The sequence below is a fragment of the Labeo rohita genome, chromosome 2 (genome assembly GCF_022985175.1).
Source record: "Labeo rohita strain BAU-BD-2019 chromosome 2, IGBB_LRoh.1.0, whole genome shotgun sequence".
NCBI lineage: Eukaryota > Metazoa > Chordata > Actinopteri > Cypriniformes > Cyprinidae > Labeo > Labeo rohita.
The window spans coordinates 29,165,097-29,182,921 of record NC_066870.1 but is presented as its reverse complement, the minus strand read 5'-3'; the positions used below and the strand labels follow the sequence as shown (position 1 = coordinate 29,182,921).

The following is a 17,825-nucleotide window of genomic DNA, read 5'->3' as shown; positions in this document are numbered from 1 at the left end:
TTTACATGCAGATCTGCTCTGGGATTGATTGTGTTTCGGTGGTACAAGCATGTCCTCATATGTTGCATCTCATGGGCTTTGGTACAGCTGAGGAAGCAATTTTCACTTTTACGAGGATTGGCGTTCTAGTTGACATGGTGGATGTTAAAGAGGTCAATAGATTTACATTTACATTCATGTTCTAAGCAGGTTTGAACTGAAGCGACTCGATCAGCAATAATATGCATAAATCACGATAGTGGCAATTACCGTGACAGGTCTCTGAGAATTAAGATGGGCTTCAAATGTTGAGTGTTGATGCATGTTGAACTACTAAATTATGCTGCTAGTGAAGTGCTACCCAAACACATTTAGTTGCTAAAGTAGATTCCCCGAAGATGAGTACAGCATGTATTAATAGATTTTAATTAGTGGTGTTTGCTAAGGCAATCATCAGCGTTATAATTGCTCATACCTGTGGTTAGAGATTTGAACAAACTTTTAACCCTAAATATTCCATATTAGAGCGTAACTCATCCTGCATCTCAAATTCTGCTGTTTATTGTAAAAAGGCTATTACTACTCTAAATGATCTGTTTTAGATTACACTTTATTTCAGTAGTCCACTTTAAATGTTCTAATAACTTTTTGGTTATAAAGCTAGGTTATCACTGAAAAAAAAATTGGTGTAGAAACAGTTTTCAATCAAAATGTGCTAGTAAATTTCACAAACAATTAGAGTAAAGAATCGGCAAGTAACACATTGTATTTTTTTGTAAAACATACTCCAATGATTTTTAAAAACGAATGTTTTAGACTGTGATGGACAATAAAATGAGGTTCCGTCCACATTAATCTGTATACATTTAAAAAAGCCGTTTTCACCATCAGAACGCTCTCCATCAACGCTATAGCGTTTTCCAAAAGTTTGTCATCCACACTGAAACGTCGGGAAAACGTTAAATATCAGAAAATTAGATATAAACTCGCAATTCTGACTTTTATGTCGAAATTGTTTCATATAAACTTGCAACTGCGAGTTGTCAAGTCACAATTGAGACATAAACTCGCGATTCTGAGGAAAAAGTCACAATCGTGAGACATCAGCTCACAATTATGACTTCTAACTTTTTCTCACAATTTGCGAGTGTACATATTGCAGTTCTCACTTTCTTTTCAGAACTGCATGATACAGACTCGCAATTCTTAGTTTATATTTTGCAACTGTGACTTTATTCTCAAAATTGTGAGTTTATATCTCGCAATTTTAATTTTGTAACTTTTTCTCACAATTGAGTTTTTTTCTGAGTTTACATCGAAATTGTTTCATGTAAACTTGCAATTGCGAGTTGTCAAGTCACAATTGTGAGACAACTCACAATTCTGAGTTTATATTTTGCAATTCTGACTTAACTTTTTTCTCACAATTTGCAAGTGTACATCTCGCAGTTCTGACTTTCTTCTGAGTTTAAAGGTCTAAATTCTGAGTTCATATCTTGCAACTGTGACTTCTTAAAATTGTTTATATCTCGCAATTCTAACTTGATAACTATTTTCTCGCAATTGTAAGTTTTTTGTTCTCAGAATTGTGTGATATAAACTCGCAATTCTAAGAAAAAGTCACAATTGCGAGATATAAACTCAGAATTGTGAGGAAAAAAGTTATAAAGTCAGAATTGTGAGATAAACTCGTAATTCTGAGAAAAAAATTCACGATTGGAGATATAAACTCAGAATTGCATGTTTATATCTGACAATTCTGACTTTATAACTTTTTTCTCACAATTTGTGAGTTTTATATGACTTTTTTCTCAGAATTGCATGATATAAACTCACAGTTCTGAGTTCATATCTCACAATTGTGGCTATTTTTCTCAGAATTGCAAGTTTATATCACGCAATTCTAACTTCATAACTTTTTCCTCGCAAATGCAATTTTTTTTGTCAGAATTGCGTGATATAAATTCGCAGGTCTAAGAAAAAGTCACAACTGTGAGATATAAACTTCAAATTCGGAGTATTATCTCGCAATTGTAATTTTTTTTTCTCAAAATTACGAGTTTATATCTCGCAATTCTGGCTTTATAACTTTTTTTCTCCCACTTTGTCAGTTTATATCCCGCAATTCTGACTTTTTCTCAGAATACAAACTCGCAATTCTGAGTTTATATCTCGCAATTGATTTTTTTCTCAAAATTGTTTATAACTCGCAATTCTAACTTCATAACTTTTTTCTCACAATTGTGAGGGGTTTTTTTGCAGAATTGCATGATATAAACTCGCAATTTTAAGAAAAACAAACTCACACTTTTGACTTCATAACTGTTTATAACCATTTGCAAGGTTATATCTTGCGATTTTGACTTTTATTTTTCTCAGAATTGCATGATACAAACTTGTAATTTTTTAGAGATATTGTGAGATATAAACTCGCAATTGCGAGTAATGAAGTCACAATTGCAAGATATAAACAATTCTGACTTTTTTCTCAGAATTGTGTGATGTAAACTCGCAATTCCGAGAAACAAGGTCAGATTTGTAAGATAAAACTTTGCAGTTAGCTTTTTTTTTATTGTTTATTCGGTGGCAGAAACAGACTTCAATACAGAACAGACATATGTTTTCACGAATCTTCTGGCAGGATCATTTTATTTACGAAAATATCCCACCATTCACTGGCATCCAGATTTGGATCCACCTAGCATTCACTCAGATCATTTAGTCTTGAGTTTCTCCATGGCTTTCGAGTCCCTTTTTACCTTACTGTACCTGTTCTGGTAATTGTCTTTAACATGATTTGCGCACCGTAATGATGAAGTGAAGCAGTATGAGGTTGAGTGATGTAAAGCGAGGGTGTTTTGTTGTGAGTTGTGACTCTGCCGCACTGCTTCCCTCCAGGTGTTTGTTTTTGTGACTGAGGAAATTGCTCATAAATTTCAAATGACGCTTTGCAGAGAGACTCAGATTTCCCCAGATTCCCTCACAGTCAGATTTACGATACAGCAGAGAACCGGTGCTGATATTAATGGATAGCGCCCGCATCCGCCTTCTCCCATTTGCGCACAAAAATACACAGAAACAAATACAGCACCGTAGCGACTGTTTAGGAAATTGTTTATATGATTGAAATAATTACTGCGCTCCTACATTCTTCATAGAACTGAACAAATAATGGCTGCACTAAATCTGTCACGTTTACTGAATTATCCTCCCAAATGATGCTCTGCTATGTTTTTGTCTCTTCAGTTGTGTTGACAGTGATGATGTGCAACTTGTAGCCTGTCCCTAAATATTATAAATATAGAAAGAGAGTTTGTTGTAGGTCCTTAGCTTTCCAGCAGTATGTGTGTGTGTGTGGTGGTGTGACCCTGACTTTGCCCTCCGCCTGTGCTGTTTGTCCGTGGATAAGCTTGAAAGACCTTGCTACAGGAAAAATCTTGTTTAGTTTGTGTGTGTGCTGTTGTGATATGCTTGTGCCAGCAATTTTCTGTCATTTTTCCCGTTGCACTACTAGGACAATGACAACGACCCGACCCATCATTAACCTTTCCCCTCTTTTCTTGCTCTACTTGCCTCGCTACTTTGTTTCTCACATATAGGGCCTAAACAATCTAGCTGTTTAGTTTCAAAATATATTGTTTGGTTTTTATATAACATTTTTCTTTGAGAAATGTTATTCATTTATTTACTTATTTGGTATCAAATTGTGTTGTTTTGATGTCTTTTTCTTTTCAAAATAATTAGAAATATGCATATATAATTATAATTGTTTAATATTTTAAATGCATGAATTTATTAAGATTAAGCCGGGACTCGAACTCGGGACGCCCCGAACACAATGGTGCTACATGTCGGCACACTGCCCACATGGCTATTGGCGCCGACTAAATGCATGAATTTAAATTAAAATAAATGAACTAAATAAATGAATGAATGAATGTATGAATAAATAGCAATTAGAACTGTCTATCTACTCTGTTTGTCACATATGGTTCCTAAAATAGTCTAGCTGTTTAGTTTCAAAATGTATTGTTGGGATTTATTATTTTTATTATTATTACTAATTAATTTATTTACTTACTTAATCTTTATTTTATTTAATCTTTAAAGAAAAAAACAGTCTAGCTGTTTAGTTTCAAAAAGTATTATTGGGATTTATTATTTTTATTATTATTACTAATTAATTTATTAATTTATTTACTTACTTAATCTTTATTTTATTTAATCTTTAAGGAAAAAAAAACAGTCTAGCTGTTTAGTTTCCAAATATATTATTAAGATTTTATATTACAGATTTTTCTTTCTTTCTTTCTTTCTTTCTTTCTTTCTTTCTTTCTTTCTTTCTTTCTTTCTTTCTTCATCTGTCAGATATGTCAGGTTTCAGAATCTTTATTTATTTATTTGTTCGTTTATATATTTACTTAAATATCAGGTATCGGGGGATGTTGTATCAATGTATTTTTCTTTTCAGAATAATTAAAAATATACGTATATAATTATAATTAATTTTTATTTTAAATGTATGAATGTATAAATAAATAAATAAATAAATTATCCCTGTCTTTCTACTGTGTTCCTCACATGTAATTCCTAAAACAGTCTAGCTGATTAGTTTCAAAATATATTATTGGAATTTTATATTATATATTTTTCTTTTAGAAAATGTTTGTTTATTTATTTATTTAATTAATTAATTAATTAATTAATTAATTAATTTACTTACTTAAATCTTTCTTTATTTATCAGGTATCAGAATGTGTTGTTTCTAGCTGATTTGTTTCAAAATATATTGGATGGAATATATTTTGTTTTATATAATTTTATAGTACATATTTTTCTTTGAGAAGAGAAAATTAAATATATATGTAAATGTAAATATATATGAAGAGTTCAGATGCAGAAGTCTCTAAGTACATCTAATGTTTTTCTTTCTGGCTACTATGTATAGGTTTTAAATGGGTTGAGGCTGGGATTTAGCGCATTTGAAGTGAAAGTACTTGACGAACATATACTACGTGTGGAGAGCATTCACTCAGTATCATTATCTCATTTTTGACCAAGATGGCTTTTAGAGGCTTTTACATCAGAACTCTTCATATGTGTGTGTGTGTGCACATTAGTTATTTAAAATGTATAAAGTATAAAAAATGGCCATAAAGACTACCTACCTCTGTACTGTTTATCACATGTACTTCCTACAACAGTCTAGCCATTTAGTTTCCCTTAAAGATGAAAGAAATTCTGCTTCGGTGGAGTGTAGTTAAATGTGACTGATACTGCGGCTCTAAATTTGTGTTTAATGATAGTATATGCAAGTACATCTTAGTTACAGCAAGAGCCCTGAGAAATCTGTGTGTATATCACCACCGAGTGGTCGTGTTGTGAACTGCATGTTAGTAAGCCACTCACGACCTAGCAATGCCCCAGAGGAGTGTGGCTTTAGACACACCATGATTGAAAACAGAGGAAAAAGGTCATCGGATAGGGTGACGCGGAGAGTGTTAAGCAACAGAAGGGAATACATTAAACAGAACAAAGAACGAGGAGGAAAGAGCAGCCGCTCTGTTCTCAGGTCAGGAGAATTCACTAGATTATGTATATTTCAAGGCTGCCACACGGTGGGATCGAAATTCTGGTTAAGCGCTGGTGTTCTCGCTCTTTCTGGGTCTCTGCTAGATTTATGCTGAATGCTGCTGTATATCAGAACAGCTCAGCTTATTTGATTTGACGTGAGCCATCAGTCAGAGCTCTGTGCTGTGTGTGTGGTTTCTTTTTAAGCCTGTTCTGTCCCTGTTGGCTCCTTTTGAAAGCATTAAACTGCATCATGCCATTGGCCACGCACATGCTTTATGTGTTCAATTTGACAGTGACTGTGTGTATGTCTGTTCATATGTGTACAGAAAACACACGTCAGTGCTCTTATACCTGCTTGCCTTTTAAAAGTCAGCATATAGAGTAATACCTTCAATTTCTTTTTTATTGCTTCTTTGTGTAGCTTTCATTTACTGACACTTGGTCTTTGTAATTTGACCTGAATACTAGCGATGCACTATTGTATAATTGTGTGTGTGTGTGTGTGTGTGTATATATAGAGAGAGAGATTATTAAATGTATGTTTTAATAATTTTGCTCTAAATATTTTATAAAATAGATAATATAGATAAAATATCAGAGAAAAAATGTGATGTCTAATATATTTGACAAATGTAATAATATTTTAGAATATTAGAGAAAATTTATCAGAGAAAAATTGTGATGCCTAATATATTTGATTCAAAGAAAGAAAGAGAGAAAGAAAGAAAATAAATAAATAAATAAATAAATAAATATGTGTATATTAGGAATTATATTTTAATTCATATAATATTTATTGTAAAATATTTCGATGTCTTTTTTGTTGAAGCAAAATGAATGGGAATTAATTAATAAATAAAATAATTAAAAATGATAATTTATTAATTTATTTAATTATCTATCTCTATCTATCTATCTATCTATCTATCTATCTATCTATCTATCTATCTATCTATATGTATATATATATATATATATATATATATATATATATATATATTTTTGATAATTAAATAAATTATACAATTTAGAAAAAGAGAGATTTTTTTTAAAATGTATATTTTAGTAATTTTACTAAATATTTTTAAATATTTTATTTGGATATCATTCAATCAAATTTCTTAGAATATATATATATATATATATACACTATATTAATATATATACACTATATTAATATATTACAATACTAGAGAAAATATATCAGAGAATATTTTTTTCTAATATATTTGTTTGTTTGTTTTTCTTTTGATGGATGAAAGAAAGAAAGAAAAAAGAACGAAAGAGAAAGAACGGAAAAGAAGTATGTGTGTATTAGACATCAAAATTTTCCTCAATAATATTAATTAGTATAATGTTTATTAGAAAATATTATTTGGATGTTTATTTTTGTTGAAGCAAAATAATAAAAAAATACACATATATAATTAATTATTATTTACAATGTTTTAATTATTTAATTAAAAAATAAACACTTTAATGAATTAAAATGTGTGCCTAATCAAAGCTCTTTTTGTATTATTACGGTTACTGTGACCAGAGAAAAAAAAAAAAAAAAAGTATTGTTGGGCAGCATGGATAAGATCCACTCATGTACAGCTGTTTGTTTCCTTCTTTTTTTCTGGTCCTTTTTGCATGTGTTTTCCAACTCTGTCATCTGTCTGGGACAGATCTGTGTATGAACAGACATCAGACGAGGCGAGCTGAAAGAGAACAGAACAAGAATACAGTGACGATCACAAAGAAAGAGTGAGACTGAGTATGTTGGAAGTGTGTTTAACATCGGCTTCTCCACAGGAGCGGCTCTGACACACTGTAGGATATTGAACTGTGTGTGAGGGAATAAACACTGAATCTTTTAGCAGAATTTGGACTCTGGCTGTGTGTATGTGTGTGTGTGAGAGAGTCACAAGTGCCAGACAGTAGCGTTTATAAATGTGTAGATTATGACGGCTTTTGTTGTCAACTAATAGGGTGTAAGAAAGCTTTTGCTCTCTACATTAAACTTAAGCGTCAAAGATGTACGTGTAATTTAACTTACTTTATTTCAGTATCTTAATGTATGCTACTTCAAGGATATTTAGATGTTTTGTATAGAAAATTGGAGGATACTGATTAGAAATAAAGAATAAAATGCTTGTGTTTTAACCCTCAGGGTCATCCCTGTGCATAATGCTCATAGCTTAGCCTGAATTTAAAACAGTATTACCTTAATATCTTACGGCAATGTTATTTTAAGCATTTTTAAAGATGTTTTTACTAGAAAACAACCTGAATGTACTGATTAAGAGAGGGAATTTGTTGAATTTTCTCTTCATTTACCCTCAGGGTCAATGCTGTACATAATGTGTGAGCTTGTGGTTGACTTGTTGCCATCTCCAGCCCCGTCTTTCACAGATGAATAAATTCATGCATCTCCAGCAGAGCTGTTAAAATAAATAAGTCTCCGCCGTTCACTACACTAATGTCTGATTCATTCTGCAGCACGTACGCTCAAGTGCACAAGAGGGACACATCCAAGAATTCACTAATTTGGTGTTGGAGTGCAGGTTCAGAATGGAAGAGAGGTGTTGTGGGACGTGTTATGCTCTTTTCATCTGCATTATAAAGTCTCACTGAAGCATATCGGAATCAAGAGCTCTACAGTTGACTTCCCCTTTACGACTGGTTGTGTTCACACGCGCTGAAATTGTTTTTAAGCTGAAGGCGAGAGGAATTATAATTCTTACCTACCAGTAAAAGCTTGCCGTGTGGCTGCCGTTTACTGCAATACAGATATTTATGATGTGGATAATGCAGCTAGAGTTCAGGTTTATGAGGAAAAAAATTTACACACTTCTTGCGTTTTAATGAGTCAATAAAAACCCATAAAAAAATTAATGTGAAGAGAATGTTAAAGACACAGTCGTGTCAGCGATATTACATCCCAGCTGTTGGAAATCAAAGTTATTTTCCTTGTGGGAATGTACAAAACTAGTCAGCTTACTTCAGTTGGTGCTCTGTCTAAACAATTAGTTAACTTCTGTATTTGTATGCTCGATATCTTAACAAATATGTAAAAAAATAAATAATGAAAGTAATGATTGGATATAACTGATTTTAATTTGAGTTTTGTTGTTTTTACAATGATTCAAATTTATTGATTCATTCGAAATGTTTATATTTCTGTTCCTGTTCCCTGTTCCCTGTCCCTATCCCTGTTCCATAAGGTTTCTGAAAAGCAGAAACAAATGCATTTAATATTTTGCCACCTTGTGGCCAATTCTCACCAAATTTGACAGTCAGCATCATGACAGTTAATTACCACCAGCTTTTAATTGGCATGAAACGGAAATTGTGATATGTTTCTTCTCTATTTCGGCATTTATCTGAGTATGGTAGCCTGTTTCTGAATAAAAATAAGAAAAAAAAAAGATAATTACGACTTTTTGTGTTACAATTATCACCTTTTACTAGCATTTTTTTATCAGAACTGCGTGATTAAAAAACGTACAATTATGACTTTTGTTCTCAGAACTGTGAGATTTAAACTTGCAATTGCATGTTAAGTCAGAACTGATAAATAAAAACTGGCAATTGTGAGTAATAAAGTCAGAATTGCTAGATATAAACTCACAATTGTGACTTTTTTTCTCAGAATTGCAAGTTAAGTCAGAATTGTGAGATAAACTACTGACTTTATAACTCGCAGTTGTGATTTTATATCACTTTTTTTTTTTTTTTACTTTTTTTCCTCAGAATTGAAGTTTTTTTAGCTTGTAATTCTGACCTTATACCGCAATTACGAGTTAAGTCAGAATTGTGAGATATAAACAAGCAGTTCTAAAAACAAATCAGTGTTTTATTTCCCCTCAAAACTGGAATTTACATTTACATACTTACAATTTATTTAGTTTTTCTGAGGAAAAAGAAATGTTAGAATTGCTTGAAAAAGTCAGAATTCCAAGACAAAAACTCACAACTTTTTCTCACAATTGTGAGTTCATATCTCGCATTTCTGACTTTATAACTCACAACTGCAAGTTTATATCACAGAATTCTGACTTTATAACTCGCAATTACAAGTTTATATCATGCAGTTCTGACTTAATTTCTCAAAATTGCACGTTTATATCTCACAATTTTGACTTTATAACTCACATTTGCAAGTTTATATCTCACAATTCTGAGAAACAAAGTCAGAACTACATGAAAAAAGTCAGAATTGCAAGATAAAAACTTGCGCAGTTCAGAGTATTTCTTGCAATTGTGAGTTTATATCTCACATCTCACTTTATATCTCACAAAATAGCTTGCAATTGCAAGTTTATATTGTAATTCTGAGAAAAAAAGTCCGAATTGCATGAAAAATGTATAACTGCAAGTTAAAAACTCAAAATTGTGAGTTTAGATCTCACAATTCTGACTTTATAACTCACAAGTGCAAGTTTATATCATGCAATTCTGAATTCATTTTTCAGAATAGGAAGTTTATATCATAATACTGACTTTATAAGTTGCAATTGTGAAAAAGAGAATTGAAAAATAGAATTGTGACAAAATAGAATTGTGAGATAAAAAGTCACAAAAACCTTTTTTTATTCAATGGCAGAAACAGACTTCCATATCTGAGTGTATTGGCTTTTTGAACAAGAAAAAATAAATAAAACAGGGAACGAGAAGTGTACAAAAATGGGAAAAAGACCCATGGATTTGAAAAAATGTACAAAGTTACATCTTTTATAATTAACACTGCGAAATTACATTTAAAGAAACTGATTTTGATTTTTAAGGAACTTTAAGAAATGAATTTACGCTGGATTTTGATTGACTTCTGGCGAACATTATTGTAACATTGTGTTATTTTAGGATATGCTAGCACTTCTATCAAAGAAAATGCACATCAAATGTCAACTTCTTAATGTTTTGCAATTAAATATTTGTGTAGTAATAATGAGTTTTTGTAGTTGTCGCGCCCCCTATGGGCAAAATGTGGCACATATCTTCAGATTGTCCTGTTGTTTGTGTGTATTAAGTTGTTAAGTTTGGACTTCACTTAAAGAAAATAAAGGTCAATTAGTCATTATGAACCACACCCAAAATAATAATCAACAAAATGAAAAAAAATCCCTATGTTCTAATAATTGCTGTTTCTTGTCATCCTACAGGAAGTTCTACTACATTACCCTGTTACGGGACCCCGTGTCTCGCTACTTGAGCGAGTGGAGACATGTCCAGCGCGGTGCCACGTGGAAAACCTCCCTGCACATGTGCGACGGGCGAACGCCCACGCCGGAGGAGCTGCCGCCCTGCTACGAAGGCACCGACTGGTCGGGCTGCACGTTACAACAGTTCATGGACTGTCCGTACAACCTGGCGAATAACCGACAGGTGCGCATGCTGGCCGACCTCAGCCTGGTGGGCTGCTACAACATGTCCTTCATCCCGGAGAAGAAGCGTGCGCAAGTGCTTCTCGAGTCGGCCAAGAAGAACCTACGAGACATGGCCTTCTTCGGCTTGACCGAGTTCCAGCGCAAAACGCAGTACTTGTTCGAACGGACCTTCCGCCTCAAGTTCATCCGGCCCTTCATGCAGTACAACAGCACGCGGGCCGCCGGCGTGGACCTGGATAACGACACGGTGCAGCGGATCGAGGAGCTCAACGACCTGGACATGCAGTTGTACGACTACGCCAGGGATCTTTTTCAACAGCGCTATATGTACAAGCGACAACTGGAGCGAAGAGAGCAGCGCCTAAAGAATCAGCCCGGCCTCTTCCCCTTTCGTCGGACGCCCGGCTCCGATAGCGTTTTCAGGGATGATGCGCCGGAATCCGAGGCGTCCCGATTGCCCACGGAGGACTACATGAATCACATTATCAACCGCTGGTAGCAGTGCTGGGGGGAGGGGGACGGTAAAAACAGGTTGACGAGGAGGAAACGGCTGCGATCCCCAGGTCAAATCAAACGGGAGAGAAACACGGCGGACGAGAAAGAGACAGAACTTTAGCGCCACCATCAAATACGGCCCTCCCCCCTTCTGTTGTGCTCCAGGATGTCCTTCGATCGCCTCGGACGGGAAGGACGCAAAGACTTTGCGCGTCAAGACTAACTTAAAGCACTGAGCCTGAACTTTGAAACTAAGAGGTGAAGACTTCCACAGGCGCATTCGCCCACGGGAAGGAGAAAAAAAACATACGTAAAAATTATCGGAATTATATTCACTGCAGATTTTAAAAGAATGAACCGAATGAAATTGTATAGAGGTATTTGCTTAAATGTCTGCTGCCATTTCAGCCATGAATTTGTGACGATAACCGTCTGTCTCTTTATTTTTTAGTTTATTATGGTTCTTTTCGTTATTTTTAAAGGGATTTTTTTGTCCCTCAAAGAGGTAAAACTCACAGCACTGAGACCAACAGAGCTGCCTAACACTTATTGGATGCAATTTATTAGCTTTTCATAATCAGTGATGACTTGAAAAGGTCTGTTCTATTGTCCTTTTTTGTGTATTTGCACGTCGGTTGCAAATTTCGACGGACGGACAGGCGACGCGTGGACCATAGCCATTATTTAAGCTTTCAGCATACTGTACGCGAAAATCCCGTGAGCTAAGTGTACTAATATAACCTTACCGAATGTGAGAGGTGTTTTGTTTGTCTGATCTGACAGTGATGTTATTGGCCGAGACAAATTGTCATCAGCACCCAATCGAGGCCATTTCTTGGTAGCCGAAGCGGGAACCCGGTGGAGATCCAAAGAGGAAACTGTGTCTTATTTTACACTTAGTAAGGATGGGCTCTGCGTTTCTAAGCGAAGTCATTGACTCCGTAATGACGCCTGTATGTCAGTCAATAACAGGAGCGTCGTAGAGTTTGTGTGTAAGCGTGTGTGAAAGAGCGAGCTTGTGAAACGCAAGAGCAGAATGAAGAAGCAGCGAACGCAGCCTTTATAAATGTCACCACCATTCCCAATTCCCAGAGACTACTCATTATTTAGTATGCGGGTGGATGGAGGATGACTGTGTGTGTTTGAGACTCTAAGCATTCTATTGAGGGTGACTGTTTTAAGTATGCAAGCATGTTTGGCTGTTACTTTTTTCTGTACGAATGTGTGCGAGTGTGTTTCATGACCAGTCTCTTGCCATGGTCCTCAGGGACTGAAGCTAATGCCAGTAGGGGGGCAAGAATGATGTCACATGTCTCCCCTTATGCAAATCTTTGAGTTGTTTGTTGTTACAGGAATAGTTTGCACTGAGAAATGACAGTTCTGTCATTATTTACTCACTCCCAATGCTCAAACAGTGAAGCTGAATAGGGTCTGGAGCTGTGGAGCACCAAAACTGTATTTAAAGAGATAGTACATCCAAAAATGAAAATTCTGTCATTAATTACTCACCCTAAATGCCATTCCAAACCCGTAAGACCTACATCTTCGGAACACAAATGAAGATATTTTTGATGAAATCAACAGCTTTCTGACCCTGCATAGACAGCAACTACCATGTTCAAGGTCCAGAAAGGTGACTTCAGTGGTTAAACCTTAAATTTATGAACTACAAGAATACTTTTTGTGCGCAAAGAAAACAAAAATAACGACTTTATTAAAGTTGACCACACAAGGAATATTTTCTCAATGTATTTTTACTACATTTTTGGGCCTTGAATGTGGTAGTTGCGTTGCTGGCAAGGTCAGAAAGCTCTCAGATTTCATGAAAAATATCTTCATTTGTGTTCCAAAGATGAACGAAGGTCTTACAGATATGAAATGACATTTAGGGTGAGTAATTAATGACAGAATTTTCATTTTTGGGTGAACTGTCTCTTTAAATTTGCTATATTTAAAGTATTTAAGTCATAAGGACTATCAGTTTTGAGCTTAAAGGAAAAGTTCACTTCCAGAACAAAAATCTACAGGTAGTTTACTCACCCCCTTGTCATCAAAGATGTTCCCGTCTTTCTTCAGTCGTAAAGAAAGTGTTTTTGAGGCAAACGTTTCAGGATTTTTCTCAATATAGTGGACTTCAATGGTGCCTGTGAGTTTGAACTTCCAAAATGCTGTTTAAATGCAGCTTCAAAAGGCTCTAAACAATCCCAGACAAAGAAGAAGGGTCTCATCTAGTGAAACAATCAGTTTTTTTTTTTTTTCTAAAAATAATACCATTTATATACTTTTTAACTTCAAATGCTCATCTTGGTAGCTCTGCGTGAACATTGCGGGTCAATACAGTTAGGGAATGTTGAAAAATTCCCGACCCTGAAGTACCGACCCAGTGCTTACAAAGGGAACACGCAAGGAGGGTCAAATACCCTTTACAAAAAAAAGGTAAAACAGCAATGTAGGATGGTTTTGAAGTTGGAGGAGAAAATGAGATGGGAGGTTTTCAACATACCCTAACTGTCATGAACCGGAAGACACAGAGTTCACGCAGAGCTAGACAAGATGAACATTTGAGGTTAAAAAGTATATAAATTGTACATTTTTTTTTTAGAAAATAACCAATAGTTTTGATAGATAAGACCCTTCTTTCTTGGCTGGCATCATTTAGAGCTACATTTTGGAAGTTTAAACTTACGGGCACCATTGAAGTCCACTGTATGGAGATAATTTCTTTACGACTGAAGAAAGAAAGACATGAACATCTTGGATGACAAGGGGGTGAGTACATTCTCTGTAAATTTTTGTGCTGGAAGTGAACTTCTCTAACAGCTCTAATCCTCATAACGTTTCATTGTACGCTATATAAAAGAGCAGCATGAACATGAAAAAGAAAGTCATATTGATTTGAAACAACATGAGAGAGAGTAAATAACAACAGAATTGTCATTTTTGGGTGAGCTGTCCCTTTAAGTTGGCAACTACGCAACAACTTCAAAGTAAACAGTATGTGAATAAGGTATCAGGAAGAAATACCCCACTGGAAGTGTGTCCTTCCTGTTTAACTGACTCTTGAGGTGTTATGAGGGACGTTTTGACTTTACTTACTGCTCTGCAATGGGAATTTGTTTTCTCGATAACCATAAAGACAGACTACTCTTCACTTACTGCATATTTAACCAAACCTAGAGTGTTATGTTATGTTATTCAGGAACAAATGTCTAATTCATGATTCATGAATGAAGGCAGCCCTTTATTAATATCTCAATGTGACGCTGTCATTCCCTTCAGCTGATACGCTCTTAATGGAAACCCTCAGTGGGTTTTGTAGTAATTGTTGGTCTCATTGCAAAATAGTTCGGTGACCAAGTGTTTCTCAGTCTTAATTCAACAATGGCATCCAGCCAATCAGATTAGAGTATTGGTGTGCTTTAAAAATGATCAACTGTCAAATGTTAGGCCAGAAACATACTCTATAATGATGCTAACAAACCTCAGTACTCAAGGGGGCGACAGAGTCACCTTCAAATATCTGTGCCATTCAAGTCATTATTCAGGTAACTAGCTATAGGTGGTTTAACTTTTACTTACAAACTCAGCCATGACGGTAGTTGACCTAAAAGAGAAAACTGGCTCAGTTAATGCTAAAGCCTGCTATAGTGCCCCTAGTGGTAACGCTGAGAATGCAACACGTATCTGAGTTGCATTATCAATTGCATTTGTCTCTAAAATAGCTAGAGGCATTTGCCTTCACCTACTCCTCTAGAGTATGTTTCTGGCCTGTGTGAATTCAACTCTTTCTGAAAGAATGTGTTTGTAAGCGTGCAAGAGCAGCACTAGCGAATCCCTGAGCCCTGCTCCTGGGTGCATTTATTCATCACATCCAATTCATCTGCTCTGGGTATTTTTCTCATCATTTCAACAATGGATCGTCAAATACACCATTAAAAAAGATTTCATTTTTATATAAACGCGTCAGTGCCTTCCTGTCTTTATTTTCATTTCTGCTCTGGGAAAGTGTCTCTAAACTCACACATTTAAGGGATTATCATAATTATTTTTAGATTATTTCAATGTCTGTGGGCATTGATTGATACAGACAATACATTTTGTGAAATAGAAATGGAAGGGGGTTTATAATAATGCATTTCAGTGGAAATCTTGAAGGCGTATGAACTGCATCGTCAATAAAGGTGTGAAATCAAGTTTCTAACGTACCATTTTACTTATATATTAAATGTCAAAAGAATTATTTAGCAGCCCTGTGTGTGCAAAGGCACAGTATGTCAAAGTCCATTCACCTGACAGCTATCTTGGAAGTGGCCCAGATATTTGATATGTGGAACAATCTTAGATTAAGTGACATTCAAAGTACAAACTGAAACTACTTATAACTTGAGTATTCGTTAGTATGTTCATTATGCGTTACTATATGTTTCCACCATATAATAATATATTTTCCAGACTGATTTCATAGAGTTTAATTAATGCATTGGCAACACATAAATTGTCACTTAAAAATCTGTTTAATTATTATGAATTAAACCAATATTCCTAAAATGACCAATAAACTTTTTCTGCTATTGTGGTAATATAAAATTATTATGATTTCTATTTTTAAATATTGACAGTTCAGTATATTAAAGGTATGACAGCATCTTAGTGCCATGTTAAAAAGAGATTCAAGTCGTAATATTTTCAGAAAAAATTAAAAATGACTAGAATAAAGTCGAAATAGTTTTAGAATAAAGTAAAAATGACAAGAATAAAGTCGAAATTACAAGAATGAAGTTTATTTTGAGAATAAAGTAGAAACTATGACAATGAAGTCGCAATATTTTGAGAAAAAAGTCAAAATTATGAGAATAAAGTCGAACTTCTGAGAATAAAGTTGAAAATATTAAAATATTTTGAGAATAGTCTAAATAATGTGAGAATAAAGCCAAAATCATAAGAATAAAGTCGAAATTAAAAGAATAAAATTGAAATTATGAGGATGTCATTACAATAATTTGAGAATAGTCTAAATAATTTGAGAATAAAGTCAAAATTATATTGAAGTCGAAATTAAGAAATTATAAAATTATGAGAATAAAGTTGAAATATTTAGATAAAAAAATAAAAATTATGAGAATAAAGTCAAAATATTTTGAGAATAAAGTTGAACTTCTGAGAATAAAGTTGAAAATATTAAAATAGTTTGAGAATAAAGTCAAAACTATGACAAAGTTAAAATATTTTGCGAATAAAGTCAAAATTTCGAGAATAAAGTCGAACCTCTGAGAATAAAGTTGAAAATATCAAAATATTTTGAGAATAGTCTAAATAATTTGAGAATAAAGCCAAAATTATAAGAATGAGGTCGAAATTAAGAAATTATGAGAATAAAGTTGAAATATTTTGATAAAAAAGTAAAAATTACAAGAATAAAGTCAAAACTATGACAAAGAAGTTAAAATATTTTGCGAATAAAGTCGAAATTATGAGAATAAACTTGAAATATTTTAAGAAAAAAGTAAAAATTAGGAGAATAAAGTCAAAATTATGAGAATAAAGTCAAAATATTTGGACTAAAAATTTGAAATTACGAGAATAAAGTTTAAACTTTTTTAAGAATAAAGTCAAAATATTTTGATAAAAAAGTAAAAGTTACAACAATAAATATTTTGAGAATAAAGTCAAAACTATGACAAAGAAGTTAAAATATTTTGCGAACAAAGTCGAAATTATGAGAATAAATGTAAAATGTTTTAAGAAAAAAGTAAAAATCAGGAGAATAAAGTTAAAATTACGAGAATAAAGTCAAAATATTTTGATAAAATGTAAAAGTTACGAGAATAAATATTTTGAGAATAAAGTCAAAACTATGACAAAGAAGTTAAAATATTTTGCGAACAAAGTCGAAATTATGAGAATAAATGTAAAATGTTTTAAGAAAAAAGTAAAAATTAGGAGAATAAAGTTAAAATTACAAGAATAAAGTCAAAATATTTGGACCAAAAATTCGAAATTACGAGAATAAAGTTTAAACTTTTTTAATAAAGTCAAAATTGCGAGAATAAAGTCAAAATATTTTGATAAAATGTACAAGTTATGAGAATAAATATTTTGAGAATAAAGTCAAAACTATGACAAAGAAGTTAAAATATTTTGCGAACAAAGTCGAAATTATGAGAATAAATGTGAAATATGTTAAGAAAAAAGTCAAAATTATGAGAATAAAGTCAAAATTATGAGAATAAAGTTAAAATTATTTGAGAATAAAGTCTAAATATTTAGAGAAAAAAGTACAAATTATGAGAATATAGTTGGCATTTTTTGAGAACTTTTTTCTCAAAACATTTTATAGTTTATTCTCTGACTATAAAAAAAAAAAAAAAAATTAACATGCCACTAAAACGGCATGGTATTACAGGA

The 17,825-nt window shown here is 33.5% G+C and overlaps 1 protein-coding gene across 1 annotated transcript in view; it reads left to right on the top strand.

The window, feature by feature from the left end:
- hs6st1a (heparan sulfate 6-O-sulfotransferase 1a) overlaps positions 1-15,452 on the top strand; it is a 170,843-nt gene extending 155,391 nt beyond the window's left edge. The window contains exon 2 of the mRNA XM_051131222.1: positions 10,701-15,452. Coding sequence (XP_050987179.1) covers positions 10,701-11,424 — 724 coding nt within the window. The 3' untranslated portion in view covers positions 11,425-15,452. The remainder of the gene's footprint in view (positions 1-10,700) is intronic.
- Positions 15,453-17,825: the final 2,373 nt, after the last annotated feature.